Source organism: Camellia sinensis, chromosome 13 (genome assembly GCF_055761805.1).
Source record: "Camellia sinensis isolate YWXY chromosome 13, ASM5576180v1, whole genome shotgun sequence".
In the NCBI taxonomy this organism is placed as follows: domain Eukaryota; kingdom Viridiplantae; phylum Streptophyta; class Magnoliopsida; order Ericales; family Theaceae; genus Camellia; species Camellia sinensis.
Genome location: NC_138973.1, coordinates 105,418,778 through 105,443,306, shown reverse-complemented (window position 1 = coordinate 105,443,306; position 24,529 = coordinate 105,418,778). Strand labels below are relative to the sequence as shown.

The following is a 24,529-nucleotide window of genomic DNA, read 5'->3' as shown; positions in this document are numbered from 1 at the left end:
CTGGATGTACTTCATAGAAAGGTGTGCAATTCTACTCAAATTTAAGGTTGTAGTCATTTGTTTGTTTATAATTGAAAGTCATGTGTGCATTTGTTTGTTTATAGGTATCTTAAGACACTTAAGTCATATATGCGTAATCGAAGTCATCCAGAAGGTTCAATTGCAGAGGGATACTTAGTTGAAGAGTGTATGACCTTTTGCTCAAGGTACTTGGATGATGTCGAGTCAAAATTGAATCGACCAATAAGGAATTACGATGTTAGCGACAATCCTGGGATATTACTGGGTCATGCTTTAGGAAAAGGAAAAGGGTTTGCGCTTGATAACACATCATGGGTACAAGCTCATCGGTATGTGTTATTTAACACTGCTGCGGTTGTCCCATATCGAGAGTAAGATACAATCTTTGTTCCAAAATTTTATTGATACCATTAATAAGTATCTTGCATTTTATAAGTACTTTAAATGTATAGGGAGCATCGTGATTTTATTAAGCGGTCACATCGTCGTCTTAAAGATTTTGATGCGGATCGCCGTCACAATGATGAGTTTCCCAGATGGTTTAATTCTCATGTAAATACTAATAACTTACATGTTTTTAATTTTCAATTCTCATGTTTTCAATTTTTAATTCTCTGTTAGTTGATGTTTAATTTTGTTGACTTTGTAAAAATAGGTTGAAGAGCTTCTAGCTATTGAAAATGTTGTGTTGCCAGATGAGATTAAAACTTTGGCATTGGGACCTAGTAAAAAGGCCACGAGATTCAATGGGTATATAATTAATGGTACTAGGTATCATACGAGGAGTCGTGAGTGGAGAAGAAAAACTCAAAATAGTGGGGTTATGGTGAAAGCAAAGACTTGTAGCTATGCAAGTACCAGAGACATGAATCCTGTGGAAGGTGAAGTAGCATACTATGGATATGTGACAGATATTATTGAATTGTATTACTCATACGACCGTAGATATGTGCTATTCATGTGCGACTGGATTGACAACAACAAAGGACTGAAGCAGGATGGGTTTGGTTTCACACTTGTTAATTTCAATCATTTGTTATATACAAAGAAACAAAATAGTGATGAGCCATTCATCCTAGCATCTCAGGCACAACAAGTTTTCTATGTTAATGATCCCGTTGAAGCTGATTGGGATGTTGTAGTCAAGATGAAACCTAGAGACTTGTATGAGGTGTGTAGAGAACAACCAATTAATGACGGAGAACATCACAATGAAGTGGAAGGATTTGGCGACCAAGAGTTAGATGCAACTTCGTTTGCTTGTGAAGAGGACATAAATTGGGTTAGGCAAGGTGAAGTTAGAACAACTATTGATGAAACTATTGGACCTCTTAGGATATCGACACAGACACAATCTGAAGATGATGAAGAAATGATATGATATTGTAATTTTGTTTCATATTCATTGTTACATTTGTGCTTTTAGCATGGATATTCATGTTAATGAAACCTTTGCTTTTAAAATGCGTCATTTGTTTACTTTTCAACGTGATTGTCCTTGAGACAACCTTTTATGTCCTTGAGAAAGATCATATCTGTTATATTAAGATTGTGTTTAAAATTTAAATTTGTAGAGAAATTTTTTAATATTTTGTACTTTATATTCATTGCTAACCCATAAAATTCTACACGTATGCTTGTGGTAACATTCAGCCTCTGCAAATTCTGAGAGTTCTTACAGTGGGAGTGCAGATGAGAGTTCTTATAGTGGGAGTTCAGATGAGAGTTCAGAGGAGAGTACACGCATCATACCTGATCCACCCATGTCATGGTATCCTCCAGGTAGCTTGCCTAGTACATCATCGAGTACTGGTTCGACACATGACACTACTGCTGGTATGAATTATTTTATTCAATTGAATTACTCCATTAGATTTCTCTGTTGATGTTCTTTTTTCTTTTGATGTTTATATTTCTTTTTTTTAAACTAAGTGACACTACTCCATTTGCTCCATTGTCTGCTCAATTCTTGTATTATCATTCTTTCTAGTATCTTCTAACTTGATATTGATATTTGGATGAGTAGGTCATAGTTCGAGAGGCCCAACACTCATGCATGGTAGTGATTGGAACCCAAGTGGTGGCATTTTACATATTGTGCCTAATGAGTTAAACCAAGTGGTTGACGGGTATACACCCTTGGCTTCTCGTTTGGGTGTTTTAGCTCGAGATGGGAACCTTATGCCCCTCACTTATAGAACTTGGAGCCATGTACCGAAGGAAAACAAAGAGAGAATTTGGAGAGAAGTAAAGGTAAAAGAATTATTTCATTTTACATATCAATTTTAATCTTAATTTGTTATTATTTATTTTATTTGTTTCATATTTTATAGTTGCTAGTTTGTTTTGTTTCTTCCTTTTGTTGTTTCCTTGAATAATTCGAACAGAAAGAATTCGATGAAGTAGCTGAATATCTATGTATATATGTGTGTGTATTTATACAAGTAATTACATGTACTTACACAATAGTCATTTGCTTTCTTGGGCTATCTCTACAACTTTAGAGGAATCTCTGTTTTACCAAATTACTATTATTTTATAGTTTTATTTTTCTTATTTTGTATTTTTTTTTCTTTCTGCTGCTGTGTGTATGCTGCTGCGTGTATGTTGTTGCTGCTGTGTGTATGCAATAGTCACAAAGTTGCCAATTATTTGCAGATCAATACAGATGCCGACGAGTCAATGAAGAAATTTGTTTTGGCATCTGTTGGAAAAAAATGGAGAGAGTGGAAGGCTAGAGTTAAACAATTGGGGTATACGCCATTCGACAACGATGCTGATAGGTTAACTCATCGGCCCGAAAGAGTACATGAGCATCAATGGCGAAGCTTAGTCTATTATTGGGGCACTCGGAAGGCACAGGTATCATTTAAATTGTTTATTGAACTCTTTCGTAATCTCATAAGATGAGTTTGTTAATTAATAAATTATCTTGTGTTTGTGTTCATATGTAACAGAAAAAAAGTATAAAAAACAAAGAAATTCGGAAGAAGAAGACATTAAATCACATAACTGGAAGAAAACCATTCTCAGTTGTTCGAGTAGAGGTATATAGTTTCTTTATGTTTCAAATTGAAATTGTATATTTTGATTTTGTTACTTAATTTTAAGTGTAATTATAGGAAACTAATAAGAAGAATGGAGTTCCTGCAACTCGCTTAGAGGTGTGGATGGCTGGGTACACGAAGGATAACAAACCAAGTAATGATAAAGTTGTTGAGGTCATGGTATGTAGCACCATAATTATATACTTTGCATGTATGGAATGTATTAGATATTTGTCTCATATTTGTTTCTTTATTTATTTTTTAAAGAAATGTTATGAAATTACTAGGGAAAAAGGAGAAACAAACCCGCATACATAATTTGTTAGGTCAGGCATAAACTTACATCACATGAGCACTTAACGTGCTAGTTAATAATACCCTCGATTTATACAGGAAATTAAAGACTCTCGAGTGATTACTTTGTTGTCGAAAAGTAGCTAACCATGGCTTCTTCCCCTTCGCTATCAAGTGTCAAGTTAAGCCCCTCCGGAGGTAAGTCATCTTCAGCAGAGTCAAAATGCTATACAGAGGTTGTTAACCTTTATGTTAGAGGGGCACTCCTGTTGGATTGGGCTGGCAGGGACACATAACCTGCTTCTCTTTGGCTCAGATATCCTCCTACGCGAAATCTCCATAGCGAGGGCATCAACAAAACCATAGTTGTCATCTTCTGTCTTCTTAGTCGAGTTATTGGATGAGAAGGCTAACATAGAGTCATCACTGAGAGAGGTGCTGGTTACTACCTTGTTTCTCTCCAACTCCACTGCATGTCTGGCAGTCAGTTTTCGTGAAGTCAATCTTACATGGTTATCCATTTTTGGCATGGAAGCCAGTGTCTTCAATGTGGATTCTGTATGGGGCAAAATCCACGGATGATCTGAGAAAATATAAATTGGATCATTAATGTACAAAGAGATAAGACAACGGTTTCATTTGGCTTTAACAAAGCCAAAAGTAAAAGAATGCTACGGAACTGGGGGTGAATGAGACAGAACACTTACCCATCTGATTCATCCTTGCACATGTTTCTAGTGAAAAAAAAATGAAAAAAATGAGATGAATGGAGATTTAAAACAGATTGGTATACAACTTCCAACAAAATTAGTCATTTCGTTCATTTTAGACAACCAAAATGGTAGCAATAAGAGAAGTGAACCCTTCCTGTGCCTAGTTATCTGATTACCAAAATGCAGCCTAATGAAAGCAAGAGAAGTATATTGAGGCTTACTTAGTACTTCGTCAGCATTGAACCTCGCTGAAACATCCCTTGTAAGTGTATGAGCAATTAGATCACAAGCAGCTTGGGGTACTGATTCCCATACTCCACTGCAAAAATCAAGTTTCACCTTGTTGACAGCCTCAAACATAGATTCTACAGAATCACCTTGAGATGGGAGCTCACCAACCAATTAATTCTACAGATTCAAACACTGATTCTATGTTTGTTGACAGCCTCAAACACAGATTCTACAGAATCAGCCTTACTTAGTACTTCGTTTGCTAATTGATTAGGTATTCATAGATTATAGATTAGCTATGAATACTATAATTTATAAATTTAATGATTAGGTCTAATTTATAAATTATAAATCTATAATAACATTAAATCTATAATTTAGTGAAAGCTTCTTGTTCGATTCCATTTACCTTTTTTTGCTGCCAAATCTCTGAATTTGAGCATATGAAGTGGAAGTGTCAATGAAACAATTTTGAATCTGGATTGATGATGTTATTGAATTCATATGGCCCAATGGAAGTAGGTTACATTTAACAGCACTCGTTATGAACAATTTTATTGGTGGCTAATTACTAATTAACAATTGTAGACACAAATGAAGGACCTTGGGGCGCAATCCAATGCTACAGATGAAGAAATTATCACACAGGTTCTAGGGCCTGAGCGACCTGGTCGTGTTCGAACATATGGATTGGGTCCTTCCCCGACAGATGTCTTTGGAGGCGGATATAGGCAATCGCAAGAACAAACTCGTATCATCCAAACGCAAGTTCAAGAGCAACTTAACCAATATAAAGCACAAATGGAGATGCAAATGAAGGAGATGATGGACGCTATGCTTAATCAACAGAAAGTACAAATGGAGATGCAAAGCACAATCCAAGCTCAACAAGCCCGAATAGAGCAATTGGAGTCTCAACAGGCCATGGGTGGGCCTGTTGCACCAGCTGCTACACATGTGCATTCACAACAACAATCCCATGCATACACCTCATCATTTAATTGTCATCGTTCGTCCGAGGAAGTGAGTAAAAGTTAATTATGAAATTTTCATATGACATTTTATTCATGTTATTTATTCTTATCAAATGCAGGTTCACATATCAAAGAAAGAAAAGAAGAAGAAGAAGAAGTAGATATGACAAACTCAGGTTCATTCTAAACCATTATAGTTGGATTTGCTTCCTCAAAAAGGAGTTTAACTATATTTTATCAAAAAGGATTGCCTATTTCTATGCATCCAAACATCAGCCACATCAATGGTAAGCAAACTAACTTATTTTATAGAATGTCTGTATGGGTTTTTGTGGTTCCTCGCTTTAGTCCTTTGCATAAGAAGTAGATGTTTAGTTAACATCTAAAAGTGTCATTATGACACTCCCTCCATTTGGGGGTTTTGTATAAAATTAGTTGATAATGCTTTTCTTCAATTTGGTTCATGAATGGAAAGAGATACTAAACAGAAATATATGGAATGAGGAAGTCTCAAGACATAGCAGCCTTTTAGTAGAAATACGGAAGCTAGTGGTCTTGAAGACAAAAGATCCATGTCTATCGGTCTTGAAGAATGTTGTGCTAGATATGCTGGACTTGAAACAAATCATATCATGAGCAAGGTACAAAAAAAAAAAAATTTGTAGTGTGCATTGATTGTCCCAATCAACAATAGATAAATACAAGACATCTAGGAAACAAATAGAACATGAACAATATAAGATCATTATGCAACTTTGTAGGTCTGGTGATAGATTCAACTCATTTAACTGGTGATGATAAAGTTGTTTCTCAAACTAGAGATGATTCAAGTAGACTTCAAACAACAAATTATCCCAACAAGATCTCTTCTTCTTTCACCAGTGTCAACTAGCTAGGGTTGAAAAATTCGGAGAAGTCAAGAACCAAAACAAATCTGTTATCAAATCCTAAAAAAAATGAGTCAAAATTTATACAAATTTTTGATACGGAGAGTGGCTTCGTTTACTAGTATACCTAAAGGATGCTGAATGAATAACCCTTTAACAAGAAAAGTCCATCAATCAAATGCTCTAAGGTTGCAATAGGATAGGATTCATTAACATCTTTAATGATTTACATACCGAGAAAATGAGGACATGCGCAACCTGTATAAGATGATTCAGATTGGTATCTTTCATATTTGGATAAGCTTTTTAGCTGTTTTTTTTATCGCCTTTTAGCTTTTTAACGAGCTCTTGTTTCAATAAGTAATCAATTTTTAAACTTTTTATAGGCTTTGTGTTTTTATTTATTTGTTCATAGCAGCCTTTTAGTAGAAATACGGAAGCTAGTGGTTCAAGACATCGGATAATTATTTTCTTCAATTAAGTGTCTCAAGGCATACTTAAAAGCTTAGAATAGTTTATTGTGCTCTTATTATTATCATCGTCATTTTTTTGTGTGTAATTGGTTCATGTGAATGAAATTTTGAGCCTTTTGGAATATTAAATTAGTTGCAGTCTGCACTCCTTTTCATACATTGTTCAATTGGAGCATTAGAACAAAATTATTTTAGATATAACACTTCAGATGTGGTTTAGTGCACATCTTAAAACTATATCAACTTGCTTTCTTTTTCCTTTGTGACTTCTAATTATTTGATTTTTTTCTTCTTTTCTTCTTCTAGAGTGATGCAGATAAATTGAATAGGAGGCTTGTTCGCTTGAAGTCAACAAACCGTACTCGAGAAAGGTTGAGGCGTGATGGCTTTTTGGGATTGTTTGGACACAAGGTTGATCTTTTAGATTACCATGAAAAGAAGCTACAAGACTTGGAAGTCAACAAACCGTACTCAAATTTTTTTTGGTTGTCTTTAGTTTCTAAAACTCAATGTGGGCATGGAATCCTTTGTTTGAATTGCATCCTATGGAAACAATGTGTTACTAACTCATGGTTGTTTAGATGTCTTAGTTGACAATATGCATGTATATGACACTAGATGTGAAATTTTTACTTGAAATGATGATTCCGGTGAGATTATATTATGCATGTATATGGCATGTATTGAGGATTGATTTTAAATCTAGCAGTTTGGTTGCAAACATAAAACATGAGATCCCCAAATTGTGAATTCAGTTTCCACCACCAGCAGCAGGGAACCCACTAACCACCACCACCCCCCCTCCCCCCAAAAAAAAAGAAAAAAAAAAAAGTGGCGTTTTTGAAAAATGCCACAAAATGACGTCATTGTGACCTCACATATTTTATTATAAACAAATAAAAAAACGCCACTAAATGACGTCATTCTCACGTCACACGTTAATAGGGGCCAGACGGTCGTCAAAGATTTTGCGGCGTTTTAAGAAACGCCGTATAATGTTTTTAGCGACGTTTTTCAAACGTTGTGTAGCTATTGCGGCGACCCTATCAGCGGCGAAAATTTTACACGTCACTATAAGATATTACGGCGTTTTTTAGGATTTTCGCGGCGTTTTTAAAACGCCGCTAAAAAACGAATTTCCTGTAGTGTTCCAAACCAATTCGAACCACGTTTTATTAATTTAGACTAGTTTAGTTCCAAGATTTTCATTATTTGATTTGGTTTCAAATTTCTTAAAACCGTAGTAATAGTTACTTGTAAAATGAGCCTTGGTTTGGTTTTCCTCCCAAACTATATAATCACAAAAGACCAAAAAAAAAGTTAAAAAATCACAAAAAAACAAAAAAACCTACAAAAGTAACAAAATATCCCATATAAAAACAAAAAGTCAAAAAAAGTATCATTCTATACTAAGGGCAATTTTGTCATTCTAAAGTCAAAAAGTCAAAAAAAGCCAAACAAGAATACCAAACGACTAAAAAAGTCTCAAGCTAAAAGAATAAAAAAAAGTCAAAAAATCAACTAAAAAAGCCAAAACCAAACGATGCCTGAATCAAACTGAATTATTCTCGCCCCTGAGCACGACACTAATTCATTGTGATCCATGCAGGTAAGGGGTCAAATATCTTAATGACAATGCTACGTAACTCAAATTTTGTGGCTCAAAAGTGGCTCAAATGGCCAAAACGACGTCGTTTTGAGTACAGAACAACATAAAAATAGCCAAAACGACGTCGTTTTGAGTACAGAACAACATAAAAATAGCCAAAACGACGTCGTTTTGGCCATTTGAGCCACTTTTGAGCCACAAAATTTGAATTACGAGACATTTTCCATATCTTAATCTCATCATATTATTGTGACTTTATGTTATATCATCCCTTTTTGGGATACTCGATAGTATTATCATAGAGCAAACTAATCTTATTTTATGTATTCTAACATATTGAAATCCTTATGTTAGAAATCTTGGTAACATAATTAATTATCCAATCTAGCACTGATCAAAGCTATACATTTTATTGAAAAATATTTTAAATCCAAAGTGATGAAGTTATAATAACATGATCCAAACCAACAAAAAAAAAATCCATGGAGAACAAAATTTTATTCTCCAATAGTTTCTACGCATGAACAGATAAACCCTAATAAAGTCTCAAACGATGAGGCCTAAAATAGCTGAGAAAGCGAAAAAAATTCATGTAATTCCCAAACATCCAAACCCCACTTTGTAAATATGATAATTATATGTGACAAAGACAATTCAAAACCTTTTTTTATTTTTAAGTGGTAAATTTAATAACATTTGTAGTAAGGTCATAATGTGTGATGTACTAGTAATACTTGTTTAGCTAAATTATAAATACATCTTATGAGATTTATTTAAAATACAGATTGTCTTTTATAGTTTAAAAAATTACAAATACTTACTTGTCATAATTTTTTATTTAACAAAATTAGTTAAAAAAATAAAATTTCTAATTGTTCACATATATAATAATAAAATTACTTAAATTATTAATTAAAATAAATTTTTGACATTATTAAATATTATTAATTAAATTGATGATTTATTAATAAAATGAACAATTTGTTATAAAATTATAAATTTCAAGGGACAAGATGTAATTTTCAAATTCAAAAGGAATAATTCATATTTTAAGAAAATCTCAAGAAATGTGTTTCTAATTTATCTTAATTATTTTTTTGGCCGAGCTACTCTCCAAATTTTGATTTTTGAACTGAACGACTAGTTCGAGCAACGAATGCAACATTTTGTAAATTAGTAGTTTAGATTTTGGGTACTTATTTATAAAACTAACATTAGATCTTAGTAAAAAACCTTACTCAATATTTAATGCGTCGGTAGGTAGAAAAAATTTAAATATAAATTTATAAAAAGTATTGATGTGATATAATTTTAAAACTCGGTAGTATTTTTCAATTCCTATAAGATTGAAGAGAAGTTATTCTCATATATATTTTTTTTAATTATTGGAATCTGCCACATTTTACAAGAAATCACCTCATTTTTATTATACATCCAATTTTACTCATTATCAATCAATGGCTCACTTTTTTTTTCCCTTTCTTTTTAATCCAAATTTAATAAACAAAATTGATTAGGATAAAGTGCCCCAAAATTATGATGGCACATAATGTGTAAAAATTTTTCTTTTCATTTTTTTTCTAAGAAAAAATGCTTGAGAGAGAGTCACTTTAGTCAGTTGTGCAAAAGCTAATCAGGTCTTAACAAGTGGTTAAGAAATGGAAGAGCTTGAGCTGCTTTCACCTGTTCTCCAATTGCGTGAATACTAGAAAACTTCCAAGCCTCAATTTAATAGCTATTTGGTGTGAAATAGAAGAAAAGGAAGACATTTGTTTGGAAATTTTACAAAATGGAAAACAATGAACCTTGAAATTCGGTCACGTCTGTTCGGGCATTTGGAGGGTTGGATTGGATAAAGATAGCTATTGGGTCATAAATTCATATTTGGTTCTGGGTTCATTTAGGATGTGAGTTGATTTTTTAATTATGTTAGTTTGGGGTTAAAAAATTTCATTTGAAATAGAATTTTCAACTTTTTTTGATTTTTGTGAGAAAAAAAATAAAGGGTGCTGTTATGGTGTGCAACCCCTTAAGGTTGCATACCATATGCAACCAACACAAAAGGTGTAAGTGGAAGGTATAAACATAAAACAGGACAGCAAACAGAAAGGCGTAAATGTAAGGTGTAAGTTGCACACTTAAGAAAAGTCTAAAAATAAAATGGTTATGATTTGAATGTGACATTATATCTTATTAATTTTTTAACCTATTTTGTCTTATTTCTTTTATATACTAAAATAGTCTTTTAGCCCCAAAGTATGCCAAACGAGTGCTTAAAACTCTTGGACTAACACTCCAGTGGTATTCATAATACCCCTCAGTGACCGGATTAGTATAACTGTAGGAAAAGTGGGATTGAGAAAATAGTCTAACGGATTAGAGTGCATGTGGCCCTTTTTGTTTTTTTGCCAACTGCACATATTTGTTTTTAGAATTTTTTTAATATATAAATAATATTTTTATTTATTTTATATAAAAATAATTTAACAATCCCATCAATAATCATTTCTCACATTATCATCAAAATAAATACACTTTTATTTAATCTTCTCACATTTATAATCTTTTCATTAATTATCTCCTCATTAATTATCTCTTCATTAACAATTATATCCAATTTAATTCGCCAAACAAACATGGCCTTTTAAATGTAAAATTTTAGTACTAAAACTTGCAATTTTTTGTTTGGGACAAAGACATATGCTCAATTAGCCAAAGACCTTTGAAGCCTTCTCTTTCAAATCTATTTTCTTGCCTTATACTTTCAAAAATAAAAATTATAAATTAAACAACTAAGAAAACGATGCTACTAATAACCACCACATAACATTTTTGGACTCTCCATTGTTTTTTTGATCCCCACATAGTTAAATTGTTCCTCGCCTGTCTTCTTTGAAAGCCCTACCTTAAACATCCTCCAACCCCTCTTCACCCTTCCTTTGTCACCATTCAGTTGCTCCTCACCATTCTCTCGTCACCCTTCAGTGCTTTTACACCTTCCTATGCTACTGTATTTCCCAGGTATCCCCTTATCTACACAATAGGGCTACTACTTCCAAACCCTCTCTAACCTTCATTGTTTCCCAGTTTCCTTCCACACTTGTGGCTCTCACTTAGAGGTGTGCGCGGTATGGTTTGAACGGTTTGAAAGTAAAATTACAAATTAAATGGTGGATTAACAGATTGACAAATTACAGTTTGAGCAGTTTTTTACAAATTGAAGAATATTCTAACTAATTATCATACATTTGCATAATACATAACACTAATTTGTATAATATTTCATAGATATATAACACAAAATAATTTTACATAATATGTTTCATATATATAATTACTAATTTGTAATAAATTTCATATATTAAATTTCTCTTATATTAATTTTTACTTTGATATTTTATTAGAGGTTAAAAAATATATATGTATTAACTATAGGGGAACAGAGCAATTTGAAAGGTACATTATAAATTTTAAAGTTTAAATTGCAGTTAACGATTAAAACGGAACAGATTAATACGAATCGATACAATTTTAATAAATTAAGTGGTATTTTGTATAATCCTACTCTCACTCCGACAATCTACGACCCTATGTCATTGGTTCATGTAGATTGTAGAGGCGAGGGTTAAGGTGTCGTCGAAGGGTGAATAGGGTACAAGGGTACGAAGAGGAACCGACGGAGGATGGGAAGGGAATTTTATCTCAGGAACTACAAAGAGTGTATATGGGAGCTTAGTATTTTTTAAGGGCATGTTTGATTGGATAGATTAGAATATAGAATTGAGATTATTAATCTATGGGTCCAATTATTCTATATTTATTTTAATATTTTGGTTTAGGATTATTAATCTAATGGATAATTAATCTAATAAATTTGTAAGATTATTAGTAATGGGATAGAGATGAGATTATTAATTTAATGAATAATTTATTCTATTAATTCAATTAAATAATAATTACTATACTAATTTAATAAAATTATTAAGACCTTAATCTTGTGAATCAAATCTGATCTAAAAGTTTAATTCATTCGTAAATTTGACTGGCAATTTAAAACCAATTCCACCGGCCTATTTATGAGGAATCAATAAATTATTACGGTTTTATTTTAAGGGACAATACAATACTCCAGTTGGGGCGTATACAGGTGAGCAAGGACAGTGTGTATGCAATCTTTTAACTACTTGATTTAACAATTGTTTTTATTCATGAGATTGGTGCGTTAATTTGTATTTGTATGGTAGGGGTCGGAACATCAGATCAAACCCCGGATAATTTTAGTTAAAAATAAAAAATAAAAAACCCGGATAATTTATTCACTAGTTATAGAGCATTAGGTAATATATTTAGGGCCCCCCTCGGTTGAAACTTTGAGAAAATTATTACATATATATGAAAAAAGTTTATAATTTTAATTATTAATAATGATAAAATTTATTATTAATTTGTAATTATTTTTCAACTATTACACTGATTTGAAATTGTCTCCATTACTTATAGGATAATTCTTGATTGTGCAAGGCATATAGTATGTCATTTACTTATACATTTTTGTGATATAAGTTATACACTTTTGTAATAACTTCACGACACATTTTTATGGATTAACATACGTGAATTTGTGTAAAGTTACACGATTTTGTGAGGTCAGTTACGTATATTTGTGAGAACTTATACTAAATTGCGATTCTCAAATTTTTATAGGTTAACTTATGTAAATTTGTATTTAACTTGCGTAATTTTTTGAGGTAACTTGCGTATGTTTATAAAAACTATGTGAAGTTGTGATTTCTCAAAATTTTATAAATTAACTTATGTAAATTTGTGTTTAAGTTACTCAAGCTTGTAAAATCACTTACATATTTTGTAAGAATTTATACAAATTTACTTATTTAAGAGTTATTTTAGGAAGATAGTTATAATCAAGTTTTTGGTTAAAAGTTGTTTATAAACAATTTTTATATGAGAGGAGAAGTGGGTTATAATCTGATAAGTGAATTATAACTCACTTTCCAAAATGAACCTTATGTGATGGTTCAGAACAATAATGTACCAGAAAATTTTATGTGTAGAGTAATGTTGATTCATCTTCAGTAAGAGCATCTCCAACGGTGTACCAAATGTTTCACCAAATTTGAGTCAAAAAGGGGTCATTTCCTTAATTTGATACTTCGCGCTCCAACGGTTCAACATCAAATCCGTTTCATCAAATTTGCGCTGGGCAACCGGTTGGTTGACCGGCCGGTCGACCGGTAACGGCAAAAAATTTTTTTTTTTTTTTTTTTTTTTACCGGTTTGAACCTTTTTTTTTGAACTTTTTCAACTTTTGGTGGTCGACTGGGTGGTCAACTGGCCGGTCGACCGGGTGGTCGACCACCTAGGCAAATTTTTTTTTTTTTTTTTTTTTTTGGACTGGTTTGAACTTTTTTGTGAACGGTCTGAACTTTCTCCGGGGCGACCGGTTGGTTAACCGGTTGGTCAACTGGATGGTCGACCCGTTCGTCTCATCCCAACGGTTAGGAACAGTGATTTGGTGCAATGCTTCGCCTGCACTCAGTTTGGTACTATTTTTGCTGAATTCTGAATTTGATATCGATTTGGTGAAATCGTTGGAGCTTAAAAAAGTGACTTTTTCATCAAATTTTAAATTTGATGCCAGGTTTAGTTCATCGTTGGAGATGGTCTAAGTAATGGAGCGTAGGGGGTTATCACTTGGCTAGAATGCTCCAGACTAGCCTAAGCTTGTTGGGATTTTATCCGACCCAAGTTTGAACCTCGGGTAGACCAACTTGAATGAGATTTAGATTGAGATTAGTACCAGGTCTAGGTGCTAAAACTCCATTGGGCCCCTTTGGGCTGTAAGAGGCAACTTGTTTGCTAGCTTGGCTAGCAAAACCGAAATAAAAAATAAAAACTCATTGATCTTAGCTTGTAAGCCAATTCGTTACTCTATTGAGAGAAACTTTAGATTAAAAATGTTAACCATTTTTGTGACCCAACTTGACTCCATACTGACGAAAATAATCACAATAAAATAATATTATATAACATATAAAATTATCAAATAAATTTTTGTTTCAAAAAATATTAGAGATTCATATTTTACTCATAATAATTTAATCAAATAATTAAATTTATTAACACATAATCTTGCGTTCACATTGTGAATATATTATGATAAACATTTTAGGCCTGATAATATTACGTTTTATAATTTTTGGAGTAAATTATATTTTACCTTCTTAAAATTTTATCCATTTTTTACTTTGGTCTTTTAAGTTTAATTTTTCTCACTTTAACCATTATATTTTCAATCATTCTCACTTTGACTCTTTATGTTTGCAATCTTCCCACTTTGCCCCTTTATGTTCGCAATATTTTTCACTTTACTCCTAAACCAACTTCCATAAAAAAACTTAACAGAATCTACTGCATCACTAACATATCAGCTCCATGTATGATGTAAAAAATTTACTAAATATGCAAAAAATGAGAAATAGGAAACAAAAAAATTATTTTTTTTTAATCTTTAGTAAACTTTTTTTTTCAAATTTATTCATAAATATTATTACATTATAGATGTATCTAGATTAGATGCACCTAAAAAAATGAAAACAAATTTAACTCAAAAAAGAAAAAAATTTACTAAAGACGAAAAAATAAAAATATATTAACTCAAACCCCTATGTTGTCAATTCTGAAATGAAAAGTTCATTATCGTTTTTTTTTTTTGTCTATAATGAATTTTTTTTATTTATTTTAGTCAAATTTGTTTTTATTTTTTTAAGTGCATCTAATCTAGATGTATCTATAATATAATAATATTTATGAATAAATTTGAAAATTTTTTTTTACCAAAGACTAAAAAATAATTCTAATTTTTTTTTTGTATTTTTAATAAATTTCTTACAAAGCTGATGGGTTAATAATGTAATAAATTTTATTATTTTTTAGATAAAAATTAATCTAAAAATTAAGTAGAAAGAATTTCAAAGAGTAGACGTTTTTGAACGGGCACCAAACGAGAAATGGATGTAATAGAAATCCGAACGAGTAAAAGGCGGAGAAATGCGCGGGACAGGACAGCGTGTGGAGTTGGCCCTACTGTCTCAGAGCTGTTACACATCCTGTAATTCCTCCTCCCATTTCATCTAAACTTTGGGACACACTCACTCTTCTCAGAAGCAAAAACAATTTATGCTTCAAAACGCTACAACGCCAACCCCTACCAAACACACTCTCTCTCTCTCTCTCTCTCTCTCTCTCTCTACAGATCTAGACAGAGAAACAAAAGACAAGGGTTACTGCCGGAGCCTCAGCTCTCCTCTCTCTCTCTCTCTCTCTCTCTCTCTCTGTAAATACATACACAGCTATATATATAGAGAGAGAGAATGTCCTCATCTCCGGCTCCGGTGTCAACACCGGCGACAAACACAACATCGCCGCCGCCCGCAGCGTCGACCACAACCTCGCCGCCGCCATCCACTTCTCCACCACCACCAGCAGCCTCATCTCCGCCGCCGGCATCTTCTCCTCCACCACCCGTAGCGCCAGTCGCTTCTCCGCCTCCGCCGTCGACTCCAGCTCCATCGACATCTCTCTCGCCTCCACCACCGGCCAACGCGTCGTCGCCTGCCTCATCTCCGCCTCCACCGTCCGCCTCCACGACTCCGAGCCCGCCTCCGCCTGCCGGGACCTCCACGACCCCATCGCCGCCGCCTCCGTCGTCCTCGAGTTCTCCGTCGCCGCCGTCATCATCGACCACCCCATCGACGCCGTCGAGCTCATCATCGAGTGTATCGACAGGGCTTGTAGTTGGGATTGCCATAGGTGGTGTTGCGATCCTTGTGATTTTCAGCATTTTGTTCGTATGTTGCAGAAAGAAGAAGAGAAGAGATCATGATTACTATATTCCACCACCACCACCACCACATGGCCATAAAGGTCTGAACTTTTTCCGATCTATTGTTTTTAGCATCAATTTTCTTTTTCTTCTTTTTTTCACATGCATTTTAGGCTTATATTTTATTCAGCTATTATAAATCTTGGATTTTAATCAATACATGGATTTGATGTTTAATTTGTTTTTTGAAGTATAATGTTGCAAATTTTTTCTGGGTAGTTAAACCTTGAATTGTATAGTGATTATTAAGTTGAGATTGCTATGTAGATCTGGTCAATTTTTTGGGAATTGCCTTATTCTTTTAATAACATGAAATGACAATTTTTTCCTGGTAAAATTTGTTGAATTTGGGATTTGAATTTGAATTTGGACTTGGACTTGGGTTGCTTTCCTCAAACATAAAATATTGGATCATTACTTGCATATATTCGTTTTTATTCTGTGATGGTGAATATCAAACAATTGGCTTGCTTTATTAGTTTATAAACTTTGACATTTGAGTATGATGTCTGTATATAGTTTGAGAGGATGTGTTTTTACTGGAATTAAGTTTGTAATTTAAGAGGGCAAAATGGGAAATAAATGAGCTTCCATACCATCATTTTTTAGCTTTTAAGAATTTGGGTTTGGAAAATGAGTCCCTTTGATTTGGGTAATAAAAATGGTAAAAGTGAATCAGACTACAAATTCATCTTTTTGCTTTTTGTTTTTTTGTCCAATGGTGATTTTGGTGAATGCTTGAGGAATTGTAATATGCATATTTAATATTTTACATAGAGAATTGCACATGATTCAATGGATTTTTTTATTATTTATGTTTCTCAATTAGTTTTTTGTAGTCTTCTTGAATAGTATCATGACTTTGCTCTTTCATTTTGGTGTTTGTTTGTAATTGTCAGATGACCCTTATGGTCGCCCACCGCAGCATTGGCAACATAACATTCCACCACCTGCAGATCATGTGGTCACAATGCCACCACGAAAACCCTCTCCACCACGAAAGCCCTCTCCTCCACCTGCAGTTGCATCACGACCTCCACTCTCACCGGTGCGTCCTCCTACACCCCCACCTCCTCCGCCACCGCCTTTCATGAGCAGCAGTGGAGGTTCTGGATCCAACTATTCAGGGGGTGAACCACTGCCACCACCTTCCCCCGGCATGTCTTTAGGTTTTTCAAAGAGCACGTTCACATATGAAGAATTAGCAATGGCAACAGATGCATTTTCAAATGGCAACCTCCTTGGACAAGGTGGTTTTGGGTATGTGCACAGAGGAGTCCTTCCAAATGGGAAAGAAGTTGCAGTTAAGCAGCTGAAAGCGGGAAGTGGTCAGGGGGAACGTGAATTTCAGGCTGAGGTTGAGATCATTAGCCGAGTGCACCACAAACATCTTGTATCATTAGTTGGATATTGCATTGCTGGATCCCAAAGAATGCTTGTTTATGAGTTTGTTCCAAACAACACCTTGGAGTTCCACTTACATGGTGAGTTTTTCTATTTATTTTTATTTTTTCCCCTTTTCTTCCCCTGCGTTTTTGTGGGTGGGTCGGAAGGGGGCTCATTCATATTTTCAAGTCTTCTTATAATTCTTACCAAATATTTATTGTTTTTAGTTTTATTGTAGATTTTTATGTACAAATGTTTGTAAACAATCCATCTACATTGGCAACTGCATGGACACATGGATATACAAATATTTAAAAAATGCAGGACACGACACGCAGGGCACACGTACAAATTATTATATGTCATATAAAAATATTATGTACTTATTCTACGTTAAATATCTGTTCTCATCAAATTTATCAACTGAGGGTATGCTACTCCGGTGAAAATAAATAAATAAAATTATTTTTTTAAAATGGGACGCTGCGTGCCCCCAGCATGTCCCAATGAGTTCCTATCCATCGTGACAGAAAAAGAAAAAAATAAAAAAATGAGGGGCACTTCCTCCAGCGTGTCTGAGTCAGGTTTGAGACCTCCAAAGAGGTGTCCACACTTCATAGATATTAATCATTCTGGTTACCAAATGCACTTAGGTTATGAATTCTACATGCTTTAATTTCTAAGAACCTGTTAGCTGATGCTCAATGCTTCCTGTTACATGGATTTTGATAGAAAATAAATTCTTTCAGGAAAGGATAGACCTGCCATGGATTGGCCCACGAGACTGAAAATTGCTCTAGGGTCTGCAAAAGGACTGGCATATCTGCATGAGGACTGTAAGTTCTCTTTGCTTTGTGTTTTTGCTCTCACTGTATAAGAGGCAAGCTTTTAGCTTATTATATTGGAATAATTGGTTTTCTAAATTGAAAATTCTGTATTTGCAGGCCATCCTAAGATCATACACCGTGACATTAAGGCAGCTAATATATTGCTGGATTTTAACTTTGAGGCAAAGGTATGGTTTCTTTATAGGCACAGGTCAAGAATCATTAGATATGCAATATGCACTATTGACATGTGATGATTAGATATGTGATATGCACCATTGACGTGTGATGTAATAAATCTAAACGCAGCATCATCTGCTACCCTTTTTTTTTTCTACTTATTTTGTGAATATGGGTTTGGCTTTCATTATTTTGTCAATAGTGTCAGAAATGTGTCCCCACCGTGACATGAATGTTTTTAATCATAAGTGAACCATAAAAATCACATATTAGGTTCTTCAAACTTTATATTAGTGTTGATTGTTGTTATTAAGTCAATAAACCTGAATTGTTTGCTTTCTTCCCAGGTTGCAGATTTTGGACTTGCAAAGTTTACTTCTGAAACCAACACTCATGTATCCACCCGAGTGATGGGAACTTTTGGGTAAGCCCTGCCTTGTGTTCAACATCCTTCATGTTTGAGTTTTGATGATGTTCATTAGTTTAAGTGTTCTAGAAAGACCTGTATATGTGTAGTTCTTGCTTCCCATATATGATGTGTGTTCTAAGTTCTAACATTTGTTCATTTTGCTATTTATTATTATTTTTGGTTTCGTAAATGCATTAATGTAAAACTTGGATTTCAATCCATACACCGGAGTTTGTTCAGCTTTATTTGTTATCCACTTTTGGGGTCCAGTTCATCTTGAAATCTGAAAACTTATCTTTTGTTACTTTTGTTTGTAATTGATTTTGCTATCTTTGTCTGATTCTAGATGCCTTCTTTTCATTCCCAAGTTTCAAATTCTCATTCTGTCTTTCAATGGAAAAACATTAAAATATTGTCTGTACCAGCCTTAAAAGTGTTTTTAAAATAGGTTAAAAAGTGTTTTGATTTCAGTGAAAAGTGTTCTGAAATCAATAAAAGGTGTCATGTGTTCTCTTCTTCTTCTTTTTGGGCAGGGGTGCTCTATAGGCACTTTTTAACAGAATCCTAAAATATTTTTCACATTCTAATATTCTCACACAACTTTCAGATACTTGGCTCCAGAGTATGCTGCTTCAGGAAAACTTACAGACAAGTCCGACGTTTTCTCATTTGGGGTCATGCTTCTGGAGTTGATTACTGGGCGCCGACCTGTTGACTCAAGTCAATCTTTCATGGATGATAGCTTGGTAGACTGGGTGAGCAATTACATCCGAACCATTATGTCTTTTTCCAAGCAGTTATATGTTTCATAGTCTGTAGCTCAGATATAATGCAATCCTTTTCATGATTTTTTGTGGCTAGCCTAACAAAGTTGACTTTGTTGTAGGCGAGGCCATTGCTTACGCGGGCTTTGGAAGATGGAAACTTTGATACCCTTGTTGATCCACGTTTGCAAAGGGATTACAACAACAATGAGATAGCTCGCATGGTTGCTTGTGCTGCTGCTTGTGTACGTCATTCAGCACGACGTAGGCCACGAATGAGCCAGGTAATTTAGTTTGCCTTTTAAGAGCTTCAAGGTTTATTTGCCACAAGTTACCCAATTCCAATATCTGGGAATGATGTGATCAACAGAGTTTGCACCATTGGATCTTACCTTGATATATAATTGGGAATACATTTAAAAGAAGTTCTTGGGTTTTTTTTTTTTAATAATATTTTTCCAATAATGATTGGGCCTTTGACATGGCTGGGCTCCTCACAGTTGGTGTATCTTGCACCATAAGACTTTGAGCAGCACGTCCTGTATTAATTCTTGATAACCATAGCTAGGGTTCGATGCTTTAGAGGAAAGATGCTCAAATTTGAACTTACATGTGCTATTCGTAAGCTTACTGCTAGGAATTTTGTAATATCTAACCAGAATCGGTGCAATACAAAAACAGACAAGAATTGTAAATAACACATACAAAACCACAAGAACACAAGATTTGCGGTTCACCCCAAAACTGGGGCAACATTCAGAGTCATTGCAGTTTAACTATAATTAGAAAGAGTTACAACTGAGATACAGAGATAGTTGTCCCATCACAAATATGAAAATACCAAAATACCCTTACTCTAAATTTTTGTCGGGGACGAGCGGTTAGTGTCCAGTACTCCTTATTACCCCCAACACTTCTAACTGATGAATCATAACTGAATTGCGCAGGTCGTACGGGCCTTAGAAGGAGATGTATCCTTGTCTGATCTTAATGAAGGAATCAGACCTGGACACAGCACAGTCTACGGTTCTTATGGTGGCAGCACAGACTACGACACCAGCCAATACAACGAAGACATGAAGAAATTTAGGAAGATGGCTCTGGGAACGCAGGAGTACGGAAGCAGCGAGTACAGTGGATCAACTAGTGAATATGGTTTGAATCCGTCTGGCTCAAGTATCGAACAAACCACTCGAGAAATGGAGATGGGAAAGATGAAGAAAGACAGTCGTGGTTTCAGTGGAAGCTCATGAAAACTGATACCCTGCTGTAAAAACCCCGTTTGCCCTAATTTTTATATGGTAACTCGTTTGTTGATTTGATTGCAAAAATGGCATGTCTGGTATGAGCTAACATACATTTTTTTTTTTAAAAAAAAAAACTGTTTTTTCCCCCTAAAAGAATGGTTTTTCCTTGTATCTATTAGGTATATAAAACAATAATTGAGATACTTGTTATATTTCATTTATTTGATGTTTGAATGACAGATAACTTTGATTTGGTGGTTCAAATCTGTTGAGAATTCTGCTTTAACTTGTTTGTATCAACTTTGCTTCAAATTAAAGTGGCAGTTGGATTAGAATCTGTTGAAAGTTAGATGACAACCTACCATATGCTGTTTTTTTGGAACTAATGTATATTTTTGTCAATTATTGTATCCAAATTGTCGTCTAAGACAAGACATGCAAAATGTACCAGGTTGACAAGGGCACGAGTGTCGAGTGTGTTGAATATTTTGTGGGTACTCACTACAATTTTGTCATTTTTACATGTATTTGTTTTGGGTGTAGAGTTGGGAATTTAATGCGTAAGATTTTATTTATTTTATGTAGAAATCTTAAATGTGAGTGAGATTGAGAGATTTGAGAATGATAAACCAAAAGATACCAGGTGCATGAGAGTGAGCAGGGAACTGAGTTATCCCCCCTTGAACATAATAACAAGAATTATTTCATGATTCAGATATTATGTTGGGTTTTTACGTGTTTTTTTCACTCATGATTGTGATCTCTACGATTTAAAGTGATTCCCTCTTGCAAATGAATGTAGGCAAGTTTGTCACTATGCAATTTTTTTTTTTTTCTTTCGGTGCCCGGGAGACTGACGTTCGGTGGGATGTAACGTTACAATATTACATATCTAAAATTTTATTTAAAAATGTCAATATGTGATTTCTATGCATGAATACACCAGCCAATTAATAATAAACTCATTGCAAAACTTGCATGCACAGTGAGCCTATGATGGATGCATTACTTGTTTGGAATATGAAAATGGTCCACCATTGTGGCTTTATGCCAGTTCACATACAAGCCAGAGAAAGAGAACTATGACTTATTTTAAAATGGGTTTCAAAGTCAGGCAAAATTCTTAGTTGTCAAATGCAATGAACCATCGAAGAGGTCAACATTGCTTGCAGTATAATAAGGAGGGCTGCACATTACTTGGTCGTTTATGCACATGGCCTTCATATTTTCTCTTTTTGGTATTTCTTCTGTTTTGGTCAGTGAGTAGGCTGCACCGAGGTGCTTTTTTGATTAACAAAAAAAAAAAATATTATATCAATAAAAAATTGTTTTTCATGTTTGTTGCACGAATAAAACCAAGGTCACACCACTAGAGTTAGCAAGAGAGAAATCCTATCACAAAAAAGCTACTCGCTTTATGCTCCTTTTTTTTCTTTTTGGGCACTTAGAGTGTGTTTGATTGGACAAATTGGATAAGGGGATTAGAATTAAGTCATGGGATTGTCAATCCCCCGAATTATTTGGTTGGATTGGATATGTATCCTGTGTTTATTTTTTCATGAGATTAAATGTCTGGAAAAGACTATTTTTAGTGAATCCAACGTTTGGTTGGACGGACTGGATAGGATAAATGAACAAATGACTATTTTATCATTTTTTAATTGTTTACTAAGTAATAGCAATATTAAAACATATCTTTAATATTTTAATTTTTTAGCTAGATTAAATAAAATTTTATTTTATTTTTTTTTACACAATTAAATAAATTTATTTTTTTTAAATTTAATGAATAAAATAAATAAAATACAATAAAAATATATGTTATTTTTTTAATTAAAACTTTAAATAAATTTATTTTTTAAAATAATAATAATTAAATAATGAAATTAAATAAAACATCTATTAAAATTTAAATAATGAAATTAAATAAATTATAACAAAAATTTAAATAAAACATCAATAAAATATCTATAAAAAATTATTTAAAAAAATTAAATAAATAAAACATCAATAAACAGTTAAACAAAATTATTTTACTTTTAAATTGAGACATTTAAATTTTATTGAATTTTACTAAATATAATACATAATTAAATAATAGATGGTCAAAATGGTCATTTCATCACCTAATCCCAACAATGGATAGTCTCCCGAAAATTGTCCCATACCCCTCCTCCCCTAGGATACAATAGTCCCCCATATGGGGGACAAGGAGTCCGACCTGTTTGGTGGATTAAAAAAAAAACAAACGCCGGATAAAGAGCCTCCCTCGGATTACAATCCCAATAGTGAATAATCCCCCCCCTTATCCCCCAATCAAACACACTCTTACGGGACTGCCTTGTTGGCCAGACTTATTTACCTATAAGTCCTATTTTTCACCTATTAATATCTCCAAAACGACCTCCTCACATTTTTCATCCCACCTTTTTCATCCCAATTATTCACAGTACCATGATTGCACCTTCTCATGCCAAAGACCACCTTCGACTGTCGGAAACCACCTCAAGCCGTCGCTGAACACCTCTGTTCATCATCTCCGACCACCGACAACCACCGACAACAATATTCTTGATAACCATTTTTCAAGAAAAATCAACATCCATCTCCACCACGTCACTCTCCCATACCTCCTTAGATTTGATAATAACAAGAGAAATGAAAAAGTAAAAATATTTAACCATGACAAATTTATCACTATATCAATATTTATCAAGGAAGTTAATCACTTACTATATTTCACTATCACACTCACACTTACATACATCTTCCCTCACTATTTCATTCAACGAATATATATATATATATATATATATATATATATGAGCCATGCTACCGACCCCCAGTGGGGCGACCCCCACTGACAACCCCCAGTGAGGTGTCGCCTCCCCATTGGCTGAAAAAAAAAATAACAATTTTTTTTTTTTTGCACCAATCACACGCGACCCCCAGTACCCCCACTGGGGATCGAAGGCTTTTTCCATATATATATATAATGAATAAGACTGATAAATTTATCATTGTAATAAATTTATCACTATATCACTATTTATCAAACCAGTTAATCATTTGCTCTCTTTCACACACTCCCTTAATTATTCATTCAAAGAAACACATCCACACTCACCTATAGAAAATAGTTTCATCGGTGATAAATTTATCACTAACACAAATTTCTCCAAACATTAATTTACAAGCAATTGACAATGAGAATAAGAAAGAGAAATGTGGTCTTAAGAATTTGCCTCTTTCATCATCATCATCATCATCATCATCATCATTTTACAAATTTGGAAAGAAAAATAAAAAAAAGTGTTGAAAGTCAAACCCAAACAAAACCAAATTAAAGAGCAAAAACATATCTAATCAGAAAGATTTTTCAGATTCTGGTGTGGTTGTCAAGGTTTTTTCAATGGATCTTTGATGATAGTGTAGATTGGTGACTGCAAAATGTAAATTGGAGAACATAAAGTGTATATCGAAGATAGTAGAGTGTTGATCGACGATAGTGAAGGTGGTTGGTGAGCGGTGACAGCGGAAGGCGGCGGTGGATTGTGGCAGTAG

General features: G+C 33.9%; 2 protein-coding genes across 2 annotated transcripts; both read left to right on the top strand.

Moving 5' to 3' along the window:
- Positions 1-844: 844 nt before the first annotated feature.
- Positions 845-7,085, top strand: LOC114304905 (uncharacterized). The gene is made up of 9 exons (XM_082900770.1): positions 845-1,313; positions 1,675-1,857; positions 2,048-2,274; positions 2,680-2,883; positions 2,979-3,068; positions 3,144-3,248; positions 4,895-5,329; positions 5,400-5,456; positions 6,947-7,085. Exons 1-8 carry the CDS (start codon positions 845-847, stop codon positions 5,439-5,441), a joined length of 1,755 nt encoding a protein of 584 aa, XP_082756896.1. The 3' UTR covers positions 5,442-5,456; positions 6,947-7,085.
- An 8,166-nt stretch (positions 7,086-15,251) lies between these two features.
- LOC114256298 (proline-rich receptor-like protein kinase PERK15) lies at positions 15,252-21,229 on the top strand. Its single transcript, XM_028195925.2, has 8 exons — positions 15,252-16,193; positions 17,052-17,636; positions 18,288-18,374; positions 18,483-18,553; positions 18,893-18,969; positions 19,562-19,709; positions 19,841-20,002; positions 20,666-21,229. Exons 1-8 carry the CDS (start codon positions 15,641-15,643, stop codon positions 20,969-20,971), a joined length of 1,989 nt encoding a protein of 662 aa, XP_028051726.2. The 5' UTR covers positions 15,252-15,640; the 3' UTR covers positions 20,972-21,229.
- Positions 21,230-24,529: the final 3,300 nt, after the last annotated feature.

Coding starts and splice junctions, on each gene's coding strand:
- LOC114304905 (XM_082900770.1), top strand. CDS start 845: ATGGTGAAAGCAAAGACTTGTAGCTATGCAAGTACCAGAGACATGAAT. Junction 2,884..2,978: donor GGGGCACTCGGAAGGCACAG/GTATCATTTAAA, acceptor CATATGTAACAG/AAAAAAAGTATAAAAAACAA. Junction 3,249..4,894: donor ATAAAGTTGTTGAGGTCATG/GTATGTAGCACC, acceptor TAACAATTGTAG/ACACAAATGAAGGACCTTGG.
- LOC114256298 (XM_028195925.2), top strand. CDS start 15,641: ATGTCCTCATCTCCGGCTCCGGTGTCAACACCGGCGACAAACACAACA. Junction 19,710..19,840: donor ATGATAGCTTGGTAGACTGG/GTGAGCAATTAC, acceptor ACTTTGTTGTAG/GCGAGGCCATTGCTTACGCG. Junction 20,003..20,665: donor GTAGGCCACGAATGAGCCAG/GTAATTTAGTTT, acceptor TGAATTGCGCAG/GTCGTACGGGCCTTAGAAGG.